Raw genomic sequence first — 14,429 nt, 5'->3', positions numbered from 1 at the left:
GCCTTGCGATCCAAGATGGCAGCCGTATCGTCGAAGTAGTCCATTAGGAGAAGGAGCGAGGAATGGTCGCGGCATAGCAGCTTTTGATGGACGTCAATCGAAGTGTTCGCACGACATTCTATAGGCATGCGCCCTTGAAAAAAAATATACTGACAAATTTTGCGCGCGTAATTATAAAGCACTGCAAAATACTACTGAATAGCAAGATGAGGGCATAAATAAAGGCGTAATACCTTGATTATGCGCAGGGTCGATCATTAAAACACAATATGTGTAACTAAAGTGTATTTTTATTTTAACTTGAAAAAATAGTTATAAACTTCAATTGTACTTTTATTGGTCATGAGCAGTAGTGTTTAGCAACTATAGACCCTTTCATCAACACACACGTACATTGCTTCACTTTAGAAGGGGGTTGGTTTAATCTTTCCTCTCTATAATTAAGCCATTATAAATATGAGGTGTAAAAGTCTGGTCCTGATACAAAAATTTTGTATGAATGTGACGGCGGGATCAATTTGAAGTGATTTCGCCCGCGCTGTGATCGGTCCAAAGACTGTTGTCAATCCGTACCATAGCCGTGCCCTTTCACAATCATACGAAATCTACTCTAACGACAAAGTACCGTTCCTGTTTCCTTTGCAGCAGTTTTACGTAAATCAAACAAAATCAGCTTAACTATTTGCATAATCTACGTTTCTTGCACCATTGGTAATAGAACTATCTCTTTTTCTCTCTACGAAGCGTGATTGACAAATGATCAACCAGCATTTGCCAGCCCCAGCTACTGCGCATGACCAACAAATGACATCACTTTCTTTATGCCATATAAGGACATGTTTGCGCCTCTATTAGCAAAATACCATTACGAATTTACTGCAATAAAGAAAGCTGGAAAGATTATTTACCTGGGGAAAAACGGTACATTCTAAGCGCGCGCCGTTCAAAAAGAGCAAATTCACTAACAAAACTACATATAATAAAGACGCCTCATCTAGAAAATCTAGTTTCTACATAAAAAAGTATAAAATTTATGACATTAAATTATAAAAATGGGGGAAATTCTTTTTATAGCCTTTTCAATTTTTGGTTAATTTTCATGTCCCTTCTTTTTTCGTGCTTTTAAAAATTAAATTCAATTAACTTTTTTTAAATGTAACTACGAAGCCACCCCATGATGATAGTTGATGCTTCGTAACTGTCTTCAATCCATGGGGGTTGCTCTAAAAATGCGCCTTATCTCACTGCTTAGAGCACCAAGACTAATTCGTATCGAGCCTGACCATTATCAAACTCTATCATACATGACCAATAAAAGCTTATTATTAATAACCATTAAATTATAAATCTATACGTTGAGCAGCAAAGACGTGTTTTAGTTGATCTTTACCGACGAGTTTTTCTTTGGTTTCTCGGATTATTTTCCACGCTTTTTTCCTGCCTTCATCGTCATGTTTTGTCCTGAGGGTAAACCACAGGGCAACGGCACATCTACGGCCGTTCTGAACTCCAAGGACTCCGTGTAGGTTCTCTACTCCCGCTGAGAAGCCTACTAGACGACCACACTTTGGTTTAACAGACGCCTGGATGTGAGAGCAATGAGGTTTTGAAATCTAGTGCCGGTTAAGGCGTGACCTATAAGGATGGATCCAGGAAACACCGATTTCGGCGGAAAGAGGCAAGGGGAGGGGGGGAGGATTTCAGAGACACTTTAAAAAGACGGTGGAAGGGAGCGGTTGGGGACACTCACACCTCCCCTAGATCCCCCGTAACCCAGGGACAGATATAGAAAACACCGATGGGGGTGGCCTTTTTGCGAGGGCGTGGGACGGAAGGGGAGTATCTCGTCTGATAACCACTATTTTCGCCGCTATGCGCTGAACAGAGAACATTCGCGACATGGAAATCAGGCAATAGACTAGCGTCAATCAAATACATTGTTTTGACCTCACTGACTCATGTATATGTATTCCAACGATTTATTTAAAGATTGACCTTAGTTTATTGACCGACTTCACTGTAATAAGAACAAACCTGGATAGTTTCATTTGGATGGGCAAATATGAAATCTCCTCCTTCGAAGTTATCATTCAAGTACAATATGGCACTGAAAAGTGAGTAAAAACACAGGAAAAAAGCCAATGAATGAGTTATCACTACTGCTTTGTTTAGTTCCTTCATTTCTTTATCTTGTTTTTCATCTTTCTGCAAACTCCATAACATTTTCTTTCTCTCTCAGGCTACGCCCTCCGCCGGCTGAATTCAATATATCTAACATTACATTGCTGCCGACCTCAGTAACTATCTAATACATAGTAGAGTTTTTAATCTCTCTTCAAGAGTTTTTCTTCGGGTTCTCCGGTTTTTCCTCCCTCCACAAAAATCAACTTCTAAAGCGTATTAAATCCGTTGGTTGCATTATCAAGAGGTTCGTAAAACCTTTAAGAGTGACTGTCTGTAACCATCGAGCAAAACGTGGCAAACTTCGAAAAATCGATTTCGCTCATACTTTCAAGTTAGTTAGGGTAACGTATCCTAAGAATCGCTGTATAGTTGGTTTGATCAAATAACGCTTTATTATGGAGAAAAATGGAATTTTTCAAACACTCCCGAAAACGCCGTTCGCGACAGTAAATTTTGACTCAACTTTCGCGGCTGCTGGACACAAAATAAGCAACACTGGGAATTAAAACAACCCATATTCTTGAAGAACAATCTATTGAGTACGATATGCGTGACTTTGGGATCAATTGTACAATTTTAAGATAACAAAATAATTTTATTCGCTAGACGTGTGTTTAGAGTATCAAAAAGTAGGTCTTACAAAAATATTCATTCTGAATGTGCTTAACCTCTCAGTCGCGTGAAACTTCGCTGGTTGATTATTCAGATGTTGATCTTTCTAGTGATGTAAAGAAATCTTTGGGCAAATGATTGTGTGTCACGCAGTATGTCTTCAAACTTTGGTGAAATTACTCATTTCTGACCTCTGGCCGCTTTCTATAACAGACAAGATACTAGTGTTTATAAGTAAAATATAAACTCAAAAACAAGCCTAAAACACTTTTATAGCCTTAAATAATGTAGCTGTTTAAGAATTCTTACCTGGCAAACTCTGAAACCTGGATTTTTATGAATGTTTTTAGACACAACATCGATCTGGTTTCTTTCATTACCGACTCGAACTTGTCAACGGCCGAGTGCCACAGGGAGCCCAACCTTTCTTGTTGTGGTGCAAAACACAGGAAACCCAGATTGATTAAAAAATCGTTTTAATTTGTTTTAATGATGATGCAAACACACACAATAAAAAATTTCACAACTATTCCAGTAACACTTACTGAATTACATGATAATCTATAATATGAATGACTAATAAAGAGGGGAAAAACCTGCAGTAGAACCTTACTAATGGTAACAGTTCTAAATTGATTTTAAAGAAGTTGAACCGTATACACTACATGCAATTTTTCTGCTCGGCGTGTCATCATAAATGATCACCGGCCTCTAAGGTTCATAATTAGTACCGAACAAATGTATGTGACAGAGGCACCCACGATTCTATTGGAGTAGATGCAGAACATGAAAATCTTTGGAAAGTTTTTACGCATCCTTCTTCGGAACAGGTGAACAGCGTGTCATCATCGGTATCGCTGTTTTCCTTGCTGGAATCTGTAGTGGTCTTTGGTTTGTATTTCCTACTTTGTCTAGGTATGATAACGCAGAAATCTGGAACCTGGTCATCAGAATACTCCATCTTCCTAAGGGTGGGTAAGGCTAGAGCTGACGATGTCTTCGTTGTTTCAAATTTCGTGTTGGGTATCTTTTTTCCTTTTCCAACGCCGTATGCTCTCCAAACCACAATGTTACGCTTTTTGAAGATAACATCATTGTCAAGGCTTACGCCTTGCTCGATGGTTACAGACAGTCACTCTTTAATACTCCATTTTACAGTTCCATTCAGTGACCACGAATAATAGTCTCTAGCCGAGGCTGGAGTTTCCGCGCATAGCAAAACTATAGTTTATCATGCGCGGTAACTCCAGCCTCGGCTAGGAACTATTATTCGTGATCACTGAATGGAACTATAAAGAGGAGTATTGGGGCTTGGTTTAATTAGTTTTGGTGAAAGTACTTGAAAATATGTAGGACTCAAGATAAATATAATTTGCATCCAAAGCAAAAATTTTGAAACAACGAAGAAATCGTCAGCTCTAGCCTTACCCACCCTTAGGAAGATGGAGTATTCTGATGACCAGGTTCCAGATTTCTGCGTTATCATACCTAGACAAAGTAGGAAATACAAACCAAAGACCACTACAGATTCCAGCAAGGAAAACAGCGATACCGATGATGACACGCTGTTCACCTGTTCCGAAGAAGGATGCGTAAAAACTTTCCAAAGATTTTCATGTTCTGCATCTACTCCAATAGAATCGTGGGTGCCTCTGTCACATACATTTGTTCGGTACTAATTATGAACCTTAGAGGCCGGTGATCATTTATGATGACACGCCGAGCAGAAAAATTGCATGTAGTGTATACGGTTCAACTTCTTTAAAATCAATTTAGAACTGTTACCATTAGTAAGGTTCTACTGCAGGTTTTTCCCCTCTTTATTAGTCATTCATATTATAGATTATCATGTAATTCAGTAAGTGTTACTGGAATAGTTGTGAAATTTTTTATTGTGTGTGTTTGCATCATCATTAAAACAAATTAAAACGATTTTTTAATCAATCTGGGTTTCCTGTGTTTTGCACCACAACAAGAAAGGTTGGGCTCCCTGTGGCACTCGGCCGTTGACAAGTTCGAGTCGGTAATGAAAGAAACCAGATCGATGTTGTGTCTAAAAACATTCATAAAAATCCAGGTTTCAGAGTTTGCCAGGTAAGAATTCTTAAACAGCTACATTATTTAAGGCTATAAAAGTGTTTTAGGCTTGTTTTTGAGTTTATATTTTACTTATAAACACTAGTATCTTGTCTGTTATAGAAAGCGGCCAGAGGTCAGAAATGAGTAATTTCACCAAAGTTTGAAGACATACTGCGTGACACACAATCATTTGCCCAAAGATTTCTTTACATCACTAGAAAGATCAACATCTGAATAATCAACCAGCGAAGTTTCACGCGACTGAGAGGTTAAGCACATTCAGAATGAATATTTTTGTAAGACCTACTTTTTGATACTCTAAACACACGTCTAGCGAATAAAATTATTTTGTTATCTTAAAATTGTACAATTGATCCCAAAGTCACGCATATCGTACTCAATAGATTGTTCTTCAAGAATATGGGTTGTTTTAATTCCCAGTGTTGCTTATTTTGTGTCCAGCAGCCGCGAAAGTTGAGTCAAAATTTACTGTCGCGAACGGCGTTTTCGGGAGTGTTTGAAAAATTCCATTTTTCTCCATAATAAAGCGTTATTTGATCAAACCAACTATACAGCGATTCTTAGGATACGTTACCCTAACTAACTTGAAAGTATGAGCGAAATCGATTTTTCGAAGTTTGCCACGGATTTCGAATTTTGCTTGATCGTTACAGACAGTCACTCTTAAGTCTTTTCGCCGTCCACCCTGGATTGGTGAATTCCATTAGAAATGAGGAAGCGATTAGAACAAGCTACTATATATCTTACCTGAAGTCTCTCCATGTATATGCAGGAGCTCTTTTAGGACATGTACCAGGTCCATCGCTATGCAAGATACAGTTATCCGCGTGAACTGGGTGACTTATGTGTTCTATCTTACCAGACACTTTGCCTGTAACAACATCAATCAACCGAACTGTTTCGAGATTCTTCATTCTACAAGTTTGAAATATGCTCAAAAAATCAAATATATAAATAAATGAGCACGGCTTACCTTGCTTCCATTCTCTGCACACCAGGTGGATGTAGTTGAAGTATAAGGGAGTTTCCAACTTAAAGTAAGTCTCGACAAAAGCTCGAGCTTTTTCACTGACATTAAGGTACAGTTCTACTGATTCAGCGTCTGCAACTCCAGTTGTAATTGCCTGGAAACAAGAAATTTCAAGAATTTCAAGAAATATTTCAACTAATTTTACGTTCTTAAAAGGGTGTCTTTTAAAAACCAAAAACAAAACTACGACTATGGAATCAGTCTACAGTTTCCACTGTAACACTAAACCCCCTTGGTCGATTCTCGACAGCGTGGAAAATTAATTCAGAATAAATTGAAAATTGAAAATCAGTATTTTACTTATAAAAGCAGATTGAATAGACCTCTTCGGCTTGGGGTAATGTTTTCCCATTTCAGACCACGTGTCATTTCCTTGAGAATAAGATTCTTTGTTTGAGCTGTATCCATATTCATGTGTCTTCTCATGTGCAACCAAGCACAAACCTTAAACAAAGAAATGATACTCTAGGGAATAACATGTGGTCTGTAATGGGAAAACATTACGTTAGAGCCGAAGAGGTCTATAGCGTTGCATTCCCTAAAAAAATTGGCCGTTGGCAACCCGGAATGCAAAGCATCATGGGATGTTAAAATGTCAAATAACACTATGAGACTGAATAATATCGTGATTTTGTTACCTTAGCTGCTGAGATTGGAGTGACGCCCTCGAACGTTTCTTTATCAGTAAAGGAGAAAGCACTGCCATCCTTCGATTTGCGGCTGTCATATCCATCACCAAGGGTTCCAGTCTTCTAGCAAAGATCAAATTCATCAAGAACACAAGATGTATAGCTTTGCATGACCCTCGAGTGAATACTTGCGTGACAATTCCAACTCAAAAGATTGCGTGACGGTTCAAATCTCAAAACTTTAAGAGGGTATTTTTCGGAAACTCCTGTGAACTATTTATTCCAATTTTAATTTCTCTTTTTACCATTTTAGATGTTTAAGGCGTTACCAATCATAGTTTAATGCAATAAGCGTTTTTTTTCAGCATTATTTTTTTAATGGATTAAAATATTTGTTTTTTGGCATAACCAAAGTTCAAAGGCCAAACCAACACAGTCGTATTTTATCATGTATTTTTAGCAAGCTATTTAGATTTCTTTATCGTTAGGTATGTACCGCATTCTTTCAGAGGGCCATACTATTTATCTACCCGTCTCTACGAACTTTGTAGGTGTTTGATATCTAATGAGTTACACAAACTGTTAAAATGCCAACGTTTCTGCAGTAAATGGACTTGGTATTCGGTGGGTTTTTAATAAATCAAGTCGCCATCTTCCTAACTTTGAAATGGCTTCCTTTCTTAGACTGCCTTCTCAACCAATAAGTCAAATGGCTTCCCTTCTCAACCAATCAGTCAAATGGCTTCCCTTCTCAATCAATCAGTCAAATGGCTTCTTTTCTCAACCAATCAGAACTCAAGAAGACATAAACAGCCAATAGCAATTCCTTTCATATTTAAATGAGATTTGCGTTTGCGCGCCATTGGAGACAGAAAACAATGTTGACCTTTTTTGAACTGTGCGTCTCGTTAGATACCATTTTCTCCACTTCAAAGTTAATGAAGACGCGTATTTTTAAGTTTAACTGACCTGTTTATCAAGGACAGGGTTCTATCTCTCTACAGGAAAGCAAAATTCTTTGTCCAACAGAAAGATAGGTCCTATCGCTGGCTTAGAATTTTTTCGGTTTTTTTTTCACATTTTTTCGTTGAAATAAATGTTTGACTTTTGCTAACATGTAGAGATATACAGCCCCTATTTCTTTTTATATAATCCTGTTCTTTTACTGCAATAAATAATATATATCACAAATGGTTAGGTATAATATATTGTTTTCTGGCAATTAAGGACGTTTCTTTAGCACTGGGTGCTTCCTTTCTACATATGAGTTTGGTGCGCGCTCCGCACTCATTGTGATGACGTCATTGCAATGTTTTGTGGAGCAAAATATAACAAAAAAAATTTTTTTCATTTCTTCAAACAAACTCCTATAGCTCAAAAACAAAGTGAGTCACTCTCTTTTTAATGTTTTCGTTTTGTTTTTGTTTGTTTTTTTGTTTTTGTTTTTTGTTTTTGTTTTTTGTTGTTGTTTTTCTTTTTTTTTTGTTTTTTTTTTTGAAAGTTTATCATAATAAATATCTCTAGAGGAAAACTTCAAAAATCAGACGATGGAATGTGTTGGCCATGAACGTCCTTAAAGAAAATATATTAAAATCAAATATGTAGAATTTCATTCTAAATAAATGCAGCAAGTACCATATTAAATTCGCTCCAATTTTCAGTTTACAATCATAATGGGATTTTTCAATATATTTTATGTTTTTGCTTTCTCTCTGTTTTAAAAAACAAGATTTCGATTTATTTCCTCTTTTTGCTGACTAATACCTTTATCTGTGAGATTTAAATTTTATACTTTTTAGCGTATGGTATTGATAATTGGGATGATAACGATGATGTTCATACCCAATTTACAACATGGAAGGTGAAGCGTTTTTGAAATGGGGGGGGGGGGGGGGGGGGCTAGGGGAGGCTTAATTGCACAGGCAACCCACTGTAAACATTTACCCTTTAGCCTCAGAAACGTTAGATTTTGTTTCATTTAACATGATTTTTTTTAACACTTCTACCAAGAAAAATAAGAGGGAGAAGTGTTCACCCTGAATAATGGTAGTAAAGATGGTGGTGCAGTGATGTTGGTAGGAATGGAAATGACAGTAATAGCAATGATATGGAGGTGGAGGTGATGGCAATGATCAATGAAGATAGTAATGACCAATGTTATCATTTTGTTAGCAATTTTTAAAAATGAAAAAAATCAACAGTTGATAGAGAGAGAATAATACTTCAAGAATAATCTTTAAGAAAAGCCATACCTTAACCAGGTTATTCAAAGTTCCACATTGCTTTTCTGTAATAAAGTTATCTGCCAAAAACCTGTTTGTACCATTCAGCTCTTTGTCTTTCATTATAATGGTCACATTCTAGAGGTAAAAAGGATATATTAGAACCATGACATATATGTAGATGAACCAAGGGACATGCCAAACAGATTGTCAGAAAGATCAACAGATATAAAAATAAACAAGACAACTGGGTAGTCATTGACAGAAAGACAGACAGACAGACAGAACAAACGAATGGACAGGTGCACATATTGGCAGACAGACAGACAGATATACCAGTATTAGTAGGCAAACCAGATAGACAAGAGATTGGCTTATCCAACAAGACAGACACTTTATTGGGTTTTGTGTTATGCCATGTACTCAAAATATTCATTTTTTTTGAGTTAATTACACATAACCTTCTCAATGCTACTTTTTACATTAATTTTTTCCATTAATTTTAACATACAGTGTATCCATAGCTGCACCCCGTCTCTACTTCAAGGTACTTTATTAATTAATGAATAAGTAAAAATACATGAGGGTGCTAATGGGGTTAGTATACATAATTAACTAACAACAGTCCCCTTCACACTTCCCTACGCCATCTTGAAAGGCAGCGGAAGCAAGACGAAAAGAGAGCTTGCAATGATAGAGACGTGTAAATAATTGTCCAAGGTGTTAAAAAAAGGTCTCTATCATTGCAAGCTCACCATTTGTCTAGCTTCGATGCAAAGGCACGGCAGTACCTTTCAAGAGTGCACAGGGGACTGTGAAGGGGACTATTGGCCAAAAAATAGTAGCTATTTAACAAATAACCTAAAATTATTAACATTTAACAGTTAACTAACAATTGGCCAAAAATAATAGTAAGGTAGTTAACTGATAATTGAGTAATCCCATTGGCACACTCGTACACCTATTTCAAAAAGCGTTGTCGGTCGGAGATCTGAAATCTGAGACCGAAAGGAATTGTGGGTTGCAAGCTGTAAATTGTTTGTGGTTTTAATTAGGACTTTGCAAAAAATTAATATCTTGGTATATCAACTTTGAGTGATGAACTGCACTGGCAAACTACTGTAGCTGGGTAATTGTATATTGAATTTTTAACTCGAAAACACTCAGTCAGACCCCACAATTCCAATCGGTCTCAGATTTCTTTTTTCAGATATCCAACTGACGTTTTTTGAAATAGGTGTATGTGTACTACAAGATCTATGGATACCAACCTTGAATTGGTCTTCCTTAAACAAATCATCCAATGTCTTCATCTCAGAGGGTGTTTTAATAGGACCAAGACCAGACACTCTGATTGAAGTAAAATCTAAAGGTTCTCCCTCAACAAGGTCCTGAATCAAACAAATTAATATAAATCAATCTATTGCATCTATTCATTCCTCCATAATCATTAATTCCATTTTCATTATTCATTTATCTATAAATCTGCCCATCCATCTATCTATCCATCTCCTTCCTCCCTCCTTCCCCCCTCTCTCCTTACCCCCCTCCCTCCTTCCCCCCTCCCTCCTTCCACCCTCCCTCCCTCCTTCCCCCCCTCCCTCCCTCCCTCCCTCCCTCCCTCTCTTCCTCCATTCATCCATTTGTATATTTATCATTTCCTCACACAAGTGCATTAGCCAATCATATCTTTCTTTTGAATAACATCATATGACAACTAAGTTTAAATTGTAATTCTAAAGTGTTATTAATAATATACATGTACTGGTACCTCTGTCTCTTCTGTACTCTCTTTATCATCTGGAGCAACAACATCATTGATGTCTTCAAACCATTCTTCTTCAATGTCATGATCACTGGTGTACATCTCTGCCAAATGCAACAGCTTGCTTACAAGGTTGATGGATCGATGATAGATGATGGCATCCTGTATTAGAACAAAATGAAACTTGTAATAAAAATTATTGAAGAAGAAATGATATTCTGTAGAAATATTTTCCTATTCTTCTCTTTATAAGCCAGTAAAATATGAAGAAATGCTAAACGTAAAAGTTTACAAAACATTAACGTTTTCAGGGCATAGCTCCGTGATTGTTGAAGAAGTAATTTAAATTCAATAATCAATCTTGGGCTCCTGTGGATGCAACTGGGACAAATGTTGAATCCATGGACTAAAAATAACATCCCAACATCAAACAATGTCCAGCCAGAATTGATCTTTTTTGAGATTTTGCTCAAATTTGAAAATGAGGCATATTTGGGCAAGATTTAACATGTGCTATGGAAAAACACATACAAAACCTTGAAATTAAACTCAGAGTTTTTTTTAGTTCATGATCAGGAGCAGGATGATAACTTTTTGAAAAAATATAGCTCAATTCAAACAAAATATTTTCTTCAAAGGTTTTAGAAATCACCAAATGTTTAGTATATCAGTAACTCTGTGGTTCCCAAAGGTTTGAAGATGAACACTTCCCACAAATGCCAGTTGGCTTTCATGTCTATGCCTCCAATATTTTATGAAAGTGCTTGCGCATCTCAGAAAATTTGCTTTGCTGGTCATTTACACCAGAATCGTTAGGCAGAAAGACATTAGTCTGCCCTACAGCCATTTCTAGTGTGGTAATCACGCAATGCTCCTTCACCACAAAGGGGGGCATTCCATGACAACACTAAAATCTGGTATGCTGGAGACCTAAGGTAAAAATGCACTTTGATATGCATGTATATTGCTTGCACATAAATCTTGCATAATAGTTCCTAAAGGATGTCAGAGAGGGAAATTTACGTCTTTCATAGTTAGCACTTAAAATCTAAAATTTTATGGCAATGACTCTGAGTGAGTGCAGTCACATGTCTGGGTAAAATAAATGATATGGATTAATTCAAATACCTTTCTTGCAAGAACTTCTGTTCCATCCAAGTTTCCTCTATGTTTAAAGATTTTTAGATTGTCAAACATGTTTTCATCATCAGGATCCAACAGCATGTAAGATGTTGCACACTCAGCAGCCTCCTTTGTCTTACCAACTAACAGAAAGTAAGCAGCAAAATTTATGTTATTGAAATTAATTACCTCATAACAGTACAGATTGATATATGGTAATACTAGATACTGCATCTATAAATTGGGTCATCATTAAACCCTGCTCCCTCATGGCCTATGACCCAATATCCCATTTGGCTTTCAGACTCCTGGGCTAATGACTTATAGTCCATTTGGGCTTGAGGACTAATTGCTAAATAGTCTAAACCTCATACTAATGGTCTATCACAAATCTATGAACCATTAGTAGACATTTCAATTTTTGGCAAACTATTTGGGCTTTGGTGGTAATTTATTGTTAACTACAAATAATAAAAAACCTATTTAAAAAAATGAAGATTCAAAACATTTTCAATGGAAAAAATTAAAGGTTTGATTGAAGTAACAAAGTTCAATACAAAGCCAGAAATAGACAGGGGCAAATCCAGGAATCAAAGAAAGGGTGGTGGGCTGCCATGGCCCCATCTGCCCCATCCCTAAATGCACCCCTGATAGATGTACTATACATGCAGATAATACTTACCCTTCCAGTAGCACATCTGCAGATAGTTATAATGTCTTGGTAGGTAATTGTCAACAACTTGGCCATTGATAGTAGCAAGCTTCTCCTGACATCTGGATCTGCACCTCAGAATATCCACATACACGGCAGTCAGTCCTTCCTGGCCAAGCATTCTATTACTCTCTCTCTTTTCTTCGCACTTCAGCTTGCAAACCTTGTATGCTTGATAGTACTCCTTCAAGGCTTGCTCAAATGTCAACAGTGCATTTGTCCAGTCTTGAGCTTCATAGAATTTGACAGCTTTAAAGTATGTATTGATGTGAGGAATAGCTTCCAGGGAAAAGACCAGTTCGTCATTGACTATTGCCAGAGTTTTGTAGTATTTCATGTTGCTGAGCATCTGATTGTCATTGGGCCACATTTCCAGGTATGTAAAGGCTGCCTGGACGGCTTTGATTAGTTGACCACACTAATATCAAGTCAAATTTGAATTATTTTATACTATAATCTAATATAATTTAAATCTAAAAAAGTTATAGAGACTGTTCATCATTTTTGTTTTGGGTGTGGGCCACAGGATGTGGATATCAATTTTGATTACGAAAGCAATGTTAAGGCATAGTTTTGGTAGTCCCCCTTTTACAAACCACACATACTGAACTCCCCCCCTCCCCCAACCCCAGGATGGTTTATCGTTTGTATTCCATTCTTTACCAATTTCATGAAATAAAATAAAATAATTTATTTTCAATGCAAGAAACTTTGAAAAGTTGAAAAATGCCTTGAACCCCCTGGCAATAAATCCTTCAAAATAATGAATATGCATGCTTGTCTGAGCTTTTTTACAGCAACCCTCTTCAAATAAAAGATCCCACATTGGAACAGCCGTAGTCGTACGGATCAAGCGAAATCAAAAAATTAGCAAACAATATATGAAAATGCTATCAAAAGATGACTTTTCTTAAAACACTGACTTCGTTTTCTTTCGCTGCGACAAATCTCAAGCTAATAAAATTGCTAAATTGCTAGACAATGTAGTCATTGTGTGTAGGAATGTTAGCCATACAAACAACAGACAGTCACTGTCCGGAGTAAGTACACGTGGACCAAGCAAATTGGAGATTTGCCCAAACTTTACACGAAAATCTTAACACAAAACTACGATTTTTTAAACCAGTATTCGTATACTTACTAAACCAAAATAATGTCTTACCTTGTAGTAAGAAAAATGTAGAAAGGAGTAGAGTTTTCTGTTCTCAAAATCTCTCTCGATTTGAGCCGAAACATGAGATCTTCGCCCAAGATATTTTTCGTTGCATTTTTGTGTGCAACGACGCGAATAAATCGTTAAGCGAAAATACTCCAACTCTAGATCCTCCAAAACAGTATGGATGTTGCGATTTGCTAATGATTCCTGGAACTTCTTGTAGCATTTATCCCGGCAATGGAGCTTTACATTGTCTTGGTATTTGTAGTCTGAAAGAGCTTGTTCGAACTTCTTGCTCGCATTACAAAAATCTTTCAAGTTGTAAGCGAACAAGCCATCTGAATAAAGCTCATCGTACTGGATCGTTTCCTTCAGAGTAAGGTTTTCCAAAAAATCTGCATTAACATAAAAGCTTAGAAAACTAGAAAAAATAAGAGGCAAAATTAACCTTCTCGCCATTGCTAAAAAGTCCTAAGGAATGAAAAAAGAAGACGTACTTGATCGATCTTTAGCTTTTGCAGATCGACTCAAATTACTATGAATGTCTCAGCCAATCACAAGGCGTTATAAACCAACCGGAAGTGATGATTGACCTGCTGGTGTTGGGAAAAGCCATTTCTTTGCCCCTTTGTTTTGTTCACGTGTTCTTCAAAGAGTCAATCTTTTATTTAAATTTACGAATTTCGAGAGATTTTTGAGTCTTCTTTTAGAGTTATACATTCTCTATTATTCTCTTCCCAGGAATCATGAAAGATGAGTGAAATTCATTTCAAAAAATCTGAAAAATCGCGATCTAAATTTAAATGCCAGCCACTTGCTCACTTGCTACTACAAGGTCGTTATTTTTACTTAGGCTCATGATGTCAAACGTCGAACTTCACATAAGCCTAACCTAAT

General features: G+C 36.9%; 1 protein-coding gene across 3 annotated transcripts; it reads right to left on the bottom strand.

The window, feature by feature from the left end:
• Positions 1 to 272: 272 nt before the first annotated feature.
• Positions 273 to 14,024, bottom strand: LOC116308765 (prolyl 3-hydroxylase 2). 3 transcript variants are annotated; one of them, XM_031719248.2, is made up of 11 exons: positions 13,539 to 14,024; positions 12,347 to 12,794; positions 11,671 to 11,807; positions 10,549 to 10,704; positions 10,049 to 10,168; positions 8,808 to 8,915; positions 6,565 to 6,675; positions 5,870 to 6,020; positions 5,644 to 5,791; positions 2,035 to 2,107; positions 273 to 1,583 (listed from the first exon to the last, which is right to left on the bottom strand). In XM_031719248.2, exons 1-11 carry the CDS (start codon positions 13,989 to 13,991, stop codon positions 1,341 to 1,343), a joined length of 2,148 nt encoding a protein of 715 aa, XP_031575108.1. In that variant the 5' UTR covers positions 13,992 to 14,024; the 3' UTR covers positions 273 to 1,340. The 3 variants fall into 3 exon arrangements, with proteins under 3 accessions (XP_031575108.1, XP_031575107.1, XP_031575109.1); XM_031719247.2 differs by having other exon boundaries at positions 6,565 to 6,678; positions 13,539 to 14,023; XM_031719249.2 differs by having other exon boundaries at positions 5,644 to 5,767; positions 6,565 to 6,678; positions 13,539 to 14,022.
• Positions 14,025 to 14,429: the final 405 nt, after the last annotated feature.

Source organism: Actinia tenebrosa, unplaced genomic scaffold, assembly GCF_029948245.1.
Source record: "Actinia tenebrosa isolate PJP-AT-01 unplaced genomic scaffold, QUT_ActTen_1.0 PGA_scaffold7__59_contigs__length_16204524, whole genome shotgun sequence".
In the NCBI taxonomy this organism is placed as follows: domain Eukaryota; kingdom Metazoa; phylum Cnidaria; class Anthozoa; order Actiniaria; family Actiniidae; genus Actinia; species Actinia tenebrosa.
Note: the sequence above shows the minus strand (reverse complement) of the source record. Positions and strands in the feature narration are given on the sequence as shown.

Coding starts and splice junctions, on each gene's coding strand:
- LOC116308765 (XM_031719247.2), bottom strand. CDS start 13,991: ATGGCGAGAAGGTTAATTTTGCCTCTTATTTTTTCTAGTTTTCTAAGC. Junction 12,795..13,538: donor TACATTTTTCTTACTACAAG/GTAAGACATTAT, acceptor ACTTGATATTAG/TGTGGTCAACTAATCAAAGC. Junction 6,679..8,807: donor CTTTGAATAACCTGGTTAAG/GTATGGCTTTTC, acceptor GATCTTTGCTAG/AAGACTGGAACCCTTGGTGA.